Raw genomic sequence first — 13365 nt, 5'->3', positions numbered from 1 at the left:
GTATGAAGTGGGAATGGTCTTGCACAGAGGAGACAATACGAATTCCACCATTGGGGATCTTGTTGTCTAAGGCTGAACCACGCCTCCCTGAGCATGATCCTTGTCTAACTGTTAGGAATTCTCTTACTCTACAATCACCACTTCGGGGACATAGGTTTTGTACAGTGCTTTTCATAAACAGCTTCTTACAGCAAACCTTATTGTCACCATTTCTCTTAGGTGCGTTGTGAAGGATGTGTGAGAAGGAAAAGGCATCCTTTTACAAAAGTTGAAAACAAAGGGCAGAAAGTTAATGACTAGGTTTTTCCTCACATTCTGGGAACATAAAAATTAGGCATCTAGGACTAAGCTACTCAACCAAGACTGCTGTAATCCATGTAGAGAGGGCCATTCCTGTACCCTGCATTGGACATCCCTCCTAGTGTGTCCTAGTATACTATCTTCTAGAGATCCCTCTTTCTCCTTTGGTACAGAAACAGCTTGGAATGGTTAGGACAGATATAGACACCTATCCTAAAACAAATTAACTCCAACCAACACTCTAAAGTTACCAGTAAGCGTTGTCTGAGCTAAATATTGAATAGCAGCCCAAGGCACCCATCCTTGTGCTTCCTCCTGAAGGTCTTGTTAATCTAATAAATTGCTACTGGTAGTTGCTGTTTCAGGAATGTAGTTGTTGCTAACTTCAGCTGTATTTTAGCACATGTAGCATAATCTTGAAATAAGGAATATCAGTAATAGAACATGACAGGCCAAAAATTATAGATCTGAGAGAAAACTCACAGCAGTAAGAATTAAAAGAATTTAAAGGGCTCATTGGCTTCATTGCAACCAGTAAAAACACAGGACATTAGAGTCTGTTGTTGTCTGACCTCTATTGGATTGGATAATTCAATTATTTATACAGGAAATTCCACTTAAGCATAAGAAAAAAATCACGATGAGAGTGGCTGAACACTGGAACAGGTTGCTCAAACAAGCACAGTCTCCATCCTGTGAGATATTCAAGACCCAAATGGACATGGTCCTGCTCTAGCTGTGGTTTGAATAGAGGAGTTGGACAAGGTGAGAGGGAAGACTCCAGAAGTCTCATCACTCCTCATCATTCCTGTGATTCTGTAATTTATTGCAGAACGTGTGGTTGCTGATCTCATGTAGTCATCAACATGAGGAGCAGTGTGATGTCTTATCTGTCCTAGTGATCACAATCAGTGGAGAAAAATAAATGCCATTGGAGTAGGATGTGCTTCATTCTAAGAAAGTCACCTAATAAAACCTTAAATATTTGGTGTTTACTTTTAACGCAGAGGAGAAAGTGGGAGATTAGGCAATGCCCCAGTGAAATAAAGTGGCAGCTACTGACTGGCCTGCATAGATTTCTTCCAATATTCACGTTCTCTTTGCTCAGAGATGCTATTATCTTTTCTGAGCAGGAACCAGTAAGGAAATCCTTCTGGTAAGCAGATTTCCAACTTCCCTTGGACTGCCATGGCAAGATTCTTGAATAACCATGCCAGGACAGTTTATTATGAGAAAACAGTATTGCATGTCAGTTCAACATAGTATTTTAAAACAAAGACAACTGCCTGCAAACTTTCAAAATCTTGTCATTGCCTGAAAGAAGTGTGATGGAGAAGGGAATGCCCTTCCCTGCAGTTTTGCCATGAACTTGATGATAACAGTCCTCTTATACCATTTACATTTCTTGCATACTTGGTGGAGAGCTTCTAATATTTCTGGAGGATAGGTTGTTTCACCTCAGGAAAGCCACCTGATACAGGTGATACATACCCCATCAGACATGTTTGTCTCTAACTGATGAGAGGAAAAATCAACTGGTTAAGTGCTGTTATCTTAATGTAGAGGCCTAGAGCAGTTTGAGATGGTATCTCAATAGTATCTCAGATGTGTGAGAAGATGGTAGAGAGGATACAAGGTAAGTATGAGACCTGTGTCTCACCAAACCACCACCTGAAACTCAAGGATACATCCAGTACATTTTCTAGATGTATAGTGACTATTAGATGTAATAGTGACTATTAGAAAACTGTCTTCATTTGCAAGCTTAATTCAAAACTATGGCACCTGCGAGTATATTCTAATGTATGATAAGTGAAGAGTTAGGAATAAACTGGAAGAAAACAAAAAGCTTATGGCAAAGTTCTTTGAGGGGTTAGGATGGAGTTCCTTTGGATTTCCATCCTTAGAATTCTCTCAGCATAGTTACCCTATCACATGAATACATGGGAAAGGCTGCTGACAGTTCAAGGCACTTGAAACTCAGACAAAAACTGGTCTAAACAAAATTTACAGGGAATCTCTAGTAGTTTTCTCTCAGCAGGCAGAAACTGGCTCTCAGTGAAGTTTTATTGCATAACTCCTAAAAATGAAATGATGACTCTCAGTCCTACAGCAAGGCCAGATCCAAGTCCCAGTGGGACAAATCAAGACCTCTCTACTGAGCTCTACATGGATCAAGAACAAAGAAAATGATGGAGGTTGTGAGGGAAGTGCTGGGCCAGGAAGCAAAAATCTTACTAGGAACTGTAGAGTAATAAAGGGGCTGTGATCTCAGAATGCACCTCTAGGTGCTACTGCAACACAGTTAATAATGCAAAAGCCATCAGTACTGAAAAAAAAGAAGCAGGACAAGCATAATATCTCTAATTTAAAGAATCTTATTGTAGAGAACATTCTGTCCTCTGGCTTTTACCAGAGAAGAGAGAACTCACTGAGTCTGTACTTATCTCAGAAGCTGAATAAGAATACAAGCTCCTGATGAAGGTAAACAGCAGGATGTACACTTTGCATTCCCTTTACTGGCTGCCAGCCAACCAAAGACATGTGAAGGAGTCAGGGAGAGAAAGTCAGAATGGGGAAATAACACAAGACACGGTTGAGATCACAAGTCCATAACATGGTCCACGTTTTAAAGAAGTACAGAGATGTGAGAGAGAAACAGGAAAAACTTGTAACAGACATGTTCAAGAGCCTAACGGGCTGAGTTCATTGCCTCTCATGCTGACTCATTGCCCCATTTCCTTGAGTTCTTTCATCCGTTCCTTTGTATATTTTGTTCAGATTTACAAGATAAATTTTCTATTTCATAGTTGTACTGTATTTAATGCAGGGGATATTGGCTATGGAATTGAGTATCTCAGTTCAGTAATAATAAATTTCATGTTTTGTTAATTTGACGAACCCATTTTCTCTTCCCAGATTTTGCACTGGAGGAATTAGAGAGGTGCTTCTGGGGAGTGGTTTTTTAAAGCTATGCTAATCTGTTGGTCAGAATGTGAGTAATGGGGTGTTGCCACTCCATGCCCACATACATATTAGCAAATTAGTGGAAGAAAGGAAGGTGGAAGGTACAGGAAAGTGCATTACTTGACCTCGCTTTCTCTAACATCAGCACGGGCAGCCCTCTACATGCCCTCCTGCCATGGAACGCCCATTTGCCAGTTGGGGAAAGGCTGGTGGACCACATGGACGTGGCAGGGTGTGTATTTGATGAGCAGCCAGAAGTCTCTCTGGTCACATGAGAAGAAAGGCAGAGCAAAAGCTAATATTGAACTCAAAATAGGGAACTGATGCATAGAAATGGATCTAATCCTCTGCAAACAGTAGTACTCACCTGATTAGTCCAGAAAACACTACATATCATCTCTTTCTCTCCCATGGCACATCAGTACTATGATCTCCTAGAGGCTATATGAAACCCAGGGTCCCAAAATGCATATGCAGGAAGCAGGACAGATGCTGGTATCCTAGGCTCTTGCAATAGCAGATAATCTTCTAAGCTTATTACGTGCTACTACCTTTATTTGCTAATTGTCTCAGGGAAGTATGGGCCTGTCCATTAGTTCAGATGCTAAAGAAATTAACTAATATGTTTGTTCATAACAGTTCTCAAAACATCAGCCTACTAGAACTGCCCAGATACAGGAAAATTCCTTTCTCTTTCTACGTGGGAAATACCTACACAACTACTTCAGCTGGAAGCTGAGGGAAGAAGGGAGCACAACATAGATGTGCTCCAACTAGCTGTACGGAGAGACACTGGGACTGGGTATATAAACCTACTGCTTCCAGATCAAGCCTATAGAGCACCAATAGAGCCCAGTATGGCACCACTCCATTGTCTTACCATCCTGAAGACTTCTTACATGAAGCATTTGCACATTATTCTTCACTGAGCACTAACAGTGCAGCCTAGTATGGTCAGCTTCTGGAGTATGACTGTAGAAGTACAGGACAAAAAATCAAAATGCCTAGCTGGAAACCTTGCTTTAATTTGACAGGAGTATTTATATCAAGGCCAGACTATTCACTCCAGTTTGTTAAGTTTTTACTACAGACTTGAAGTTGGCAGCGCTATAGAATTAGCTCCTTGATATTAGGCAGATTTATCTCAGAAAAGATATCTGTCAAAAGAGAATTATACCTTGCTAAGCTGAAGTAGAATCCTTTGGAATCTCTGCTCATAGCCCAAAGGAATAAACAAATTAATGTCAATGCAGAAGATACTCTGTTTTCTTCTATTTTGGCTAAAAGCTCCTAAATCTGTATTTGGAAAACTAAATATTTCTATATATTAAAAAAAAACCAAAAAACTGCTTTTCTTGCAAAAATTGTTTTCAGAACCAGTGATTTCTATTTAAATTACTAGAAGAATATTCACAGCTTTTCCAGGGGAGGGTAGAATTCTGCTATTTTTTGTACCCTAGGTGAATAAATAAATAGAAGCGTAACGCTAACAAACATTATTGCACATACTCAATAACAGCACTGGATTAAATTCAAAAGAATTAGAAAGTAATTATACTTTGCTACATTATTATTGAAAGAACAAAATCTCCTCAGGCTAAGGAGATAATTTGCATTTGGTATATGATAGATAAGAAAGTATTAGATTTGGTACATGTTAGATAAGGAGAAGGCTAGCACAGGGAGTCCATTTAACTACATCTTGTAAGGCAATGGGCCAAATGATTTCAAGGCATCTCAAAGGTTCATAAAACACACCTGGATACATGTCTTCTTATGGATCAGGTTCATGGAAAGTTTTGATGAGGTTTACAGATCGCTTGTGTAAATCTCATTGGAGTGTCTGTGGTTTTGGCATGGAATCAGAGAATATTGAACCTGAAACCTGTGGTTTGTTTTTAGACCATGAGTCACTGGCATGGTGGGTGGAAAGTGGTACAGCTCACTTGGTAACAATGGTTCGCACCAGATGAGGGTCTGAAATTGATTGGAACTATTCATACCTAAACACAGCAAGAAAACAAGTGTCACAGAGAGTATGGCAACATGGAATGAGAAAATTAACTATCCCAAGAAGGGAAATAATCACCCTTCTTTCCTCATTTAAACCTTTAAACTTGCTCATTTGCCTTCCTGTATCTCATTTCCCTACTCCGTCAGTAAGGGTCTAGATGACACTTGTCATTAAGATAGATGAGCTTGGTAGACAACCCAAACATGAGAAGCCTTGAGGATGCCTGCAGGCAGTCTACATTTCTAGACATCCTAGAAATGGCTATACAGATGTGTCAGAAATATGTCAGGAGTCAAGAAATATGTCAGGCAAGTCTGTTTCCTTGTCCTGTACCTTAAGATCACTGAAAATATAATTATTATTATCAAGAATGATTTAGTAATAAAAGTTAGGATAATACTTTTAGTAGTAACAACTAAAAATAAAGGTTCTGTCTTTGTTAATAAGTTAAACAGTTGTGTATCCAGAGCACTGTGATATAGATGCCTGTACTATTCCATTACTAGAATAGTCTTTTGTGCTTTTAAAACCTGGATGAATCTACACTCTCCCACAATTCCTGGGAAGATCTGGGAGTCATCACACGGCAAGGAACTTTCCACAGTATCACAAAATCAAAGAACAGTTGCGGTTGGAAGGGACTTCTAGGTCCACCTGGTCCCACCCTGCTCCAGCAGGGCCACTCAGAGCAGGTTGCTCAAGAACACATCCACTCAGGTTTTGAAAATCTCCAGGGAGGGAGACTCTAGAGCCTCTCCAGGCAGTGTTGTAGTGCCTCAAGTAAGTAGCTTGGATGGATGCATCCAGTTTTGTAGGTAAGGGAATATTTTGGAAGACCCATAAGATGGGCATAGCCAGATGGTGCTATGTTTTCTCAGGGTCAAAGTACTCTGACCTAGGTCTTCAGGCTGCTTAAGGCTGGGATGGATGATCATCCATCTTCCTTTCTTGATGGATGATCATCCACCTTCCTTTCTTCCACTGAATACTTACATCACTTAGGCTTGATGCAGCTCCTTTTTTCTCTCATTCCCAACTCAACACAAACACAGAAGCAAAATGAAGCTCCCTACCCCAAGGAACTTCTAATGGCTAATCCTTTACATTCTCTAGCCAGTGGTGCCTGGGGAAGCATTCCTTTGGTCAGGATTGTCCCTGATTAACTCACACAGTAATTCTCTTATCCCTCAAGGAAATTTTGTTGAATATAAAAATGTTTTCTCTTTTAGAGAAATACAGCATTTCTGGTCATCTGCTTTGCGTATCTTCATAGCAGATCAGATTCGCTCATCGAATATAATAACTTACAGTCTTGAGCATGCCTAAAAAAAAATATCCAAGTCTTGGCTGGACTCCAACAAACAAAAAAAACTAGCCACATCCCTTGGAAAACTCTTCTGACAGCTGATAAGTCCCATTTGAGAAGCTCATGGTAATTGCCACCAGTAGCCATGAACTATGCAAACTATTTTCCACAACACAATGTGGTTTCAAATGCCATACAAGAAAGAGTATTGGATTTTAAGGAAGAATTTGTTTTGATTTTAGTTTTATATAAAGACAGCCAGTAAAAGGATGGCCTAATGATTGAAGTAAGTCCAGAAATCATGAGATTTACAACTATAGATGTGGCTGTGTTGCTGGCTTCCTGTGATTTAAACAAGTCCTAATGAGTGTTCAGCTGGTGGTTCCTGGAGGAGTGACATTTGCAAGGGAAATCCTCTACTAGCTTGCAGTTGCTGTCAAATAATCCTACAAGTCACTTCTTGTACCACAAATGTCTGTGAGGATTTCTGCTGTTTCTGTGATCTCCATCTCTTTGCCACAAGAGACTCTCTTCTGACTCTAGAGACAGACAGTGGGAATATGCACTTAGGTTTGATCTCCTATAGTTTGATGCACAGAGAAAGGCCATCCAGTGGTTTGCATAAAAGCTTCCATTTCAGGGATGAAATTATTTATGACAGAGAAGAAAATCTACATGTTTTACTCTATGTTTTGTTATTGAGATACCTGTTCTTAGTAGCACAACAGGTTCTTATTTAGTGAAGAAATAATATTCCTTGCAAAAAAGAGCTAAGATACAATTTTCAACTGGCAAGAGATCATCAGATGCAGAACTCCACGTCTTGGGTTTGCTATTATTCAAATATCTGCAGTACTTTAAAGCAAGTGTATGAATAATTGTTCCTGGGTTTATCTCTCCTAAAGTTAAGTGTTTAGGTTGAGTCAGTCTTCTCATCTTTCTCTAAGAAATAAAATAAAAGACATAATTACCTCCAACAGGCAAAATGATCCCCATCATATATGCCTAGTAAGGTGATCAGATTTAGAAGAAATAAGCCTAAGCCCTTCTCTTTTTTAGTGCACAAACTCTCACAAGTTTTCACTGGCAAGTTAATGACATGTTAATGATAACCTAATGAACAGATTTCTCTACTTGGGTAATAAAAAACATTGCTGGTCCTTGAAAACAACAACTAGACGTGAAAGGAGCAGTGCTATTTACACTTACTGAAAAATTAACTGCTTTTTTTTTTTTGAGCTCAAAGAAATAAGATTTCTTTCCAGCACCACAGACATTAAATTTACTACGTTTTAGAAACTGAGAAGAGGAACAATTGTTAGCTCAAGAAGAGAGTCTCTAGACTGCTGAAATCAGTGCACAGACCTTTAAACACCTATTCAGTTCAGCAGGGCTAGCTCATTCTTTCAAGTAGGCACAAAATCCAATAATATACAAAATATTGGTTTCACCCAACTCAAAGCTTCAGGAGACAGAACAGAAATTCAGTTGTGCAATAGAAGTCCTTTGGAATTATGCTGACATGGGAATTGGTATCTTCCAATTATTTTTTCTACTGACCTCAGTGTTTTTGTGATTATCAACAGTTAATTGTCAATTCATAGTGCTGGAAGAGTTTTCAAACCTGGGAGCAATTAAAGCCCCATAATTCAGGTTACAAAAGAAACAACTGACAAAAACTCTGGTCATTCCCAAAAACTTGTGTTACTTTCAAAATGTGAGAGTTAAGTAAATGGATGGTATCAAAAGAAAAAGGACAAATAACAGCAAAGTAACCTAATCCTGAAAGTAAGATCTCTACTGGCTTCCAATGGACTTTGAAACTACACCACCACCTTCAGTTTTAGCATTCTGCACAGCAAAATATCAGAAGAAAGTCATGGGTTGCATCAGGGAAGAAAAAGTGGTAAAATATTCAGCCCATTGGCTTCATGAAATCACTAGCATTTTCCCCTTCACAAGTGAAATTTCAGACTACAGCCAATTGTAATAAATAAATAAATAGATAAAGGCAGAATGAGAGTCATAAAAATAACTGAGACAAGTTGAGAAAGAAGTACTGATGTACAAAAGCTAGTGAGATTTGCAGTTTGAAATTATTTCCTTATGAGTTACAATTGAATTAAATGCTTCATGAAAGGAACACAAAATAACAAACCCAACAAGCCTGTTCCTCCTGTATCTCAGTTTATATCCACATAAAGATATAGCAGGAAAATAAAATGTGTAATTTTGAAGTCTTCTGTGTTTATTTGAGGCACTGGGATAAGATAACCATGCATTCTGTTCCAGTGATGATTTCACTTAAGATTTAAGTTTAAATCTGGAGTTACAGTAGTGGAAGAAAACAAACGCAGACTGAAGGAGCAATGCTCTCAGGTCTACAGACAGCACTTTCATTAATAGAAAGAGACATTGATCCATTTGTGGGAGAGGATTCATCTGTTTGGTTTTCAGGAGATCGAGGAAAAAATATTAGCAAAAAAGACACTGGACCTGCTATTATTTGCTAAGGATTGTATTATTATGAGCCAGACAAATACAAAGTCAATAAGGCAGTACTCCAGATACACTGCTCAGGAATAAATCTCACCATTATTATGCTCAACTGTCATATCACAGGAATGCATGTCAAAAGTTATGCGTGTTGTTCTGAAATGCCTCCTATTTTATTATGTTGGCCCATGACATCAGTGGCAGATGTTGGTGGTAAATAGGAAGTAGTGCTTTCCAAGTGACCTGCATCCCCTCTGTGTCCTTTCCAGGAAATAGTGGTCTTTGTAATAAGGCTTTCAAAAATTTACATAGACATGCAGTGAAAGAATCAAACAAAATTATTAAAAGAGAATTTGAATTATTATGTGAAGAGAGCAGTAGCAAAAACAACTACTCCAGAAAATGAGACATATAAATAGTCATGGGAGAATGAAGGCATGATTTACTGTCACTAAAAGAAAATGTAAATAGAAGTAAAGGTAAGACATAGTCAAAATTAGTCTTCAGCAGCAGCCAAAGATCATTTGAGGAAATTACCCCAAAAAGTATGATAGAATTGCCATTTTCACTCTTCAAGGAAACCATTAGTATCTAGTGAAAACCTGGGACATGAGGAACTGTACAGGGAATAGAGATCTTGAAGATGAGGCATGACAAGAAAACTCAGGCAGAAGAAGAATAGAAATGGTTTAGAGAATTTGGTTTACCAAAAGGAAGAGACTGGAAAAACCCAAAACTGAATGAACCACAAATCTTGTGGTTCAAAAATGCTTTGCACTCCTGTCCAGGGTATAAGCTTCAATAAGTACGAACATGAATGAAAAGCAGTAAGAACTGCTGGAAAGCAAGAGGTAAATGATTAAAATTAGGAATAGTTAAAATACAATAAGGCTTTAAGAAGTTTGCTATTAAATATAGCAATAAATCACATTTCCTAGAGGATAAACTGAATTTTGAGGGTGAAAGAGCATTGGCATAAGCTGCACACAGAGGTTGTGGAGCCTCCTCTGGAGATATTCAAGACCTGCCTGGACAGTTTCCTGTGTGATCTGCTGTAGGGAACCTGCTTAGCAGGAGTATGGACTAGGTGATCTCCTAAGGTCCATTCTAACTGCTATAATTCTGTGATACCCGTAAGCTGACAACACTGATAGTCAGCTAACACCGGGATAAGTGATAGGTGCACAGGAAGAAAAGGAATGAAAATGGAATATAAAAAGATGCACTTCTAGACCATCAATAAGATGATTATGAAATGTTTCCTATTCATGAAAAAGAATCCCAAGAGATTGTGAATAGATCATGGGGTGATGGTTTGATTCAAAACGCCATTTCTGAAGATGGAAAACATGGTGGGAAGGAGATGGATAGCAGATATGTATGGGTTAGGTCTCTAAGGGAACCCTGGGATTTACTGTGGAAAATAAAAGCACTACACAGAGGATAATATTAAACTCTGTGGCATGCTAGAGAAAATAATCTAGCCACAGCAAAGTTCATCGATATGTTTCCAAATTACACTCATGTGACCTATAGAAAACATTAGCAGGAAACACCACTGCGTAGGTAAAAAAAGTAAAAGACAAGTGCAATTCTTAAGGTGGGAGGAAAGATAGAGGTAGAAAAATAATAAAGATGAAGTCTTTACAGGGTGCATGTTACTTCTAAAGCCCATCTAATATATTGTTGTTTATAACAAACAGGAATAAAAAGGGTTATATTGACTGAAAACTGCAGAAAACTCATTTGTGACTCACAAGAACATTATGACAATAAGGTTTCTTTAAAAACACAGTGTAAAAATTCTCAAAAATTGAAGATGAAAATGTTACTACCACTACACAAGATTACCATCTTCATACAGACTGAATAAGAACCCAAGTCTTGAAAAGTGGGAAGATCATTGGCAAAGTATAATGCTCTAGATGGTAAAGCATCCTGGAAGCAGCAATGATTGTTTTTTTCTCTAATTCAAATTGGCTGTAACAGTAAATCAAGCAGTGCCTCTTCTACACCACGGGAGCCAACTGAAACAGCCTGACTGCTCTAACACTAACATGGGCTGACCATATCCAAACTTCCTACAGTGAATGGTCACAAGCCCTAACTCTTAAACTGTTCCCAGAAATTATCTGGGAGATGGTTATTCTGGGCCAATATCAAACCAGGGAGGATGCCAGGAATTCAGCAGAATGGATGAGGTAGTGATCTGACACTTTTAAAATCTAATGATATAGTTGTAGCTTTGGGACGTGGTAAACTTCACCTTGCAAATAAATCCATGAAAGCTGAAAACAAAGAATCTAACGAGTTCTGAAGGCCTCTAAAATAGGCACCTATCTTTGGCCAGTGTCAAGTTCAATTGATTGTCAGTTAGTTTCAACAGCTACATGGAAGCTTAGCTACTTAGCTCACCTATGGACACATTTAGACACCGACATTAAGGTAGCTGAGTTTAAACAAAGTCATTTTTTGATACCTGCAGTCATTTAGACTGTTGCTTATAAAGCTGCAGCTGAAATTGCCTATTTCTGTTGACAGCTGAAATACTACAAAGCATCAGCTTCCTCTACTCCATGATGAAGGTGCCTGCCCTGCAGAACACTGAGCTTCTGGTCATGTCAGAAGTTGCCTCCCATTAGCCCAAATCAGCATGTGATATGTGAAATTGTTAGATGGATGAAGAGGATTGCTTTACATCATACGTCTATGTAACTCATGGGGAAGTAACTAATGTGACAGTCACAAGCCAAAAAGGCTAAGATAGTGTGGGTAAATACTAGACATCATAGGATATATAGGATTTGCACTATATGGAATGATATGGAAACACCTCATAAATTAACAGAGACACTTGCCTTCTTCCCATCAACAGTAAAGAGCTTTTTCACTGGAAACTGCAGAATCTCTGAAATCTCATCGAGGAGCGTTTTGAAACTCCGAGCATTTCTGCGGTTCAAGATAATTGAGCGCCGAAAACCAGTTTCTCCATTCTTAACAAGAGTGATTTTCTTGGGTATTCTGGGGCCGTGATGAGTGAAAGTTGTGGAATAATCATCTAGTCGGCCCTCCTGGGCTGCTCTTCTCAAGGTACTGGAGGGACGACCATTTCGTGGAGGACCTGGTCTATGTCCAGCAGAAGTAATGTTAATAGGCTTGACGTATTTCTTGTCGGAGCAAAGGTAGCATCCTCCATCTTCTAGCTGGTCCAGCTCACTAATGCAATGTATTCCTCGTGGGGTGGTGATGGTCCGTACTCCAAAGGGCAGTGGGACTCTATGAGAAAGGTCATCCATGAGCGCATTGAAGCTCTTGAAACTTCGCTGGTTGATGGCCATCTTCACTCCCCCAAACTGAGGATCCCCACTCTTGAAGAAGGTTATTTTTTTGGCTGGGGGGACCTGGGTGACAGTGCTTGTCCGAGCCACGGAGGGAAGGGGCTGATCATAGTTGTAGGAGCTGGTGGTGGACAGATAGTCAGCAGGCACCTGAGTCATCCCTCTTGCTTAAAGGTAACTATAGGAGAAGCAAAAATAGATTAAAGTTTGTTTGAGTCATGCAGAATCACTGCCCAGCTCACACGGGACTCAAGTTCGTTTTCTTCCCAACTGTTTTACCATCTGAGGTTCAGGAAGGGCAGATTCTGACACAAGGAGCTGTGACTTGGGTAGATGTGAGAAAACACAGCGACAAGATGAGCCATAACACTGCTCTTCACACAAACTATCCTTGTCCTGTAGATGCCAGTGAGAACTCAGTCAGTGTCAGTAGCCCCCGAGACACAAAACCACTAATCAGAACCCAGGCAAAACCCACAGAAACAGATATTTGTATACTGTTGTCCTTCTGAGTTTTGTGTCTTCCTTATATCTTTGAGGTTTTCTCTGAAACCATCAGAGCTAGTGATTACTTTGGTTTTCTTTTCACAAACAGAGATGAAATTCTCATGTAACCCACTGAGCCTGTGAACTGGCATGTAACAACAACAAAAAATACTGAATCCTCATAGAACCCTTGAGTATCCCAAATTGGATGAGACCCACAAGGATCCTCAGGTCCAACTCCTGTTTCACGTAGTGAGTGCACATTGTAGCACACACTGTTCCTGAATGTACCAAGAGTAGCTTAGGTTCAGAATAGTTCCACATGGCCATGCCACAGTGTGCTAAGGCAAGATCAAGATGAAAATTCATACCAGTTATACAAACAAAACCAGTATGGCATATCTCAAGACCTCAAAAAGAACTAAAAATTTGGTTCTGCTAAACAAAGGGAAAACTTG

The 13365-nt window shown here is 39.3% G+C and overlaps 1 protein-coding gene across 1 annotated transcript in view; it reads right to left on the bottom strand.

Annotated features, from left to right (window-relative positions):
* RP1L1 (RP1 like 1) overlaps positions 1–13365 on the bottom strand; it is a 38744-nt gene that overhangs the window by 12029 nt on the left and 13350 nt on the right. Inside the window, exon 2 of the mRNA XM_065731077.1 lies at positions 11942–12599. Coding sequence (XP_065587149.1) covers positions 11942–12580 — 639 coding nt within the window. The 5' untranslated portion in view covers positions 12581–12599. The remainder of the gene's footprint in view (positions 1–11941; positions 12600–13365) is intronic.

The sequence above is a fragment of the Cyrtonyx montezumae genome, unplaced genomic scaffold (assembly GCF_038088225.1).
Source record: "Cyrtonyx montezumae isolate F1298 unplaced genomic scaffold, pur_monq_1.0 scaffold_13, whole genome shotgun sequence".
In the NCBI taxonomy this organism is placed as follows: domain Eukaryota; kingdom Metazoa; phylum Chordata; class Aves; order Galliformes; family Odontophoridae; genus Cyrtonyx; species Cyrtonyx montezumae.
The sequence above is the reverse complement of the archived record's forward strand: the minus strand, read 5'-3'. Positions and strand labels throughout refer to the sequence as shown.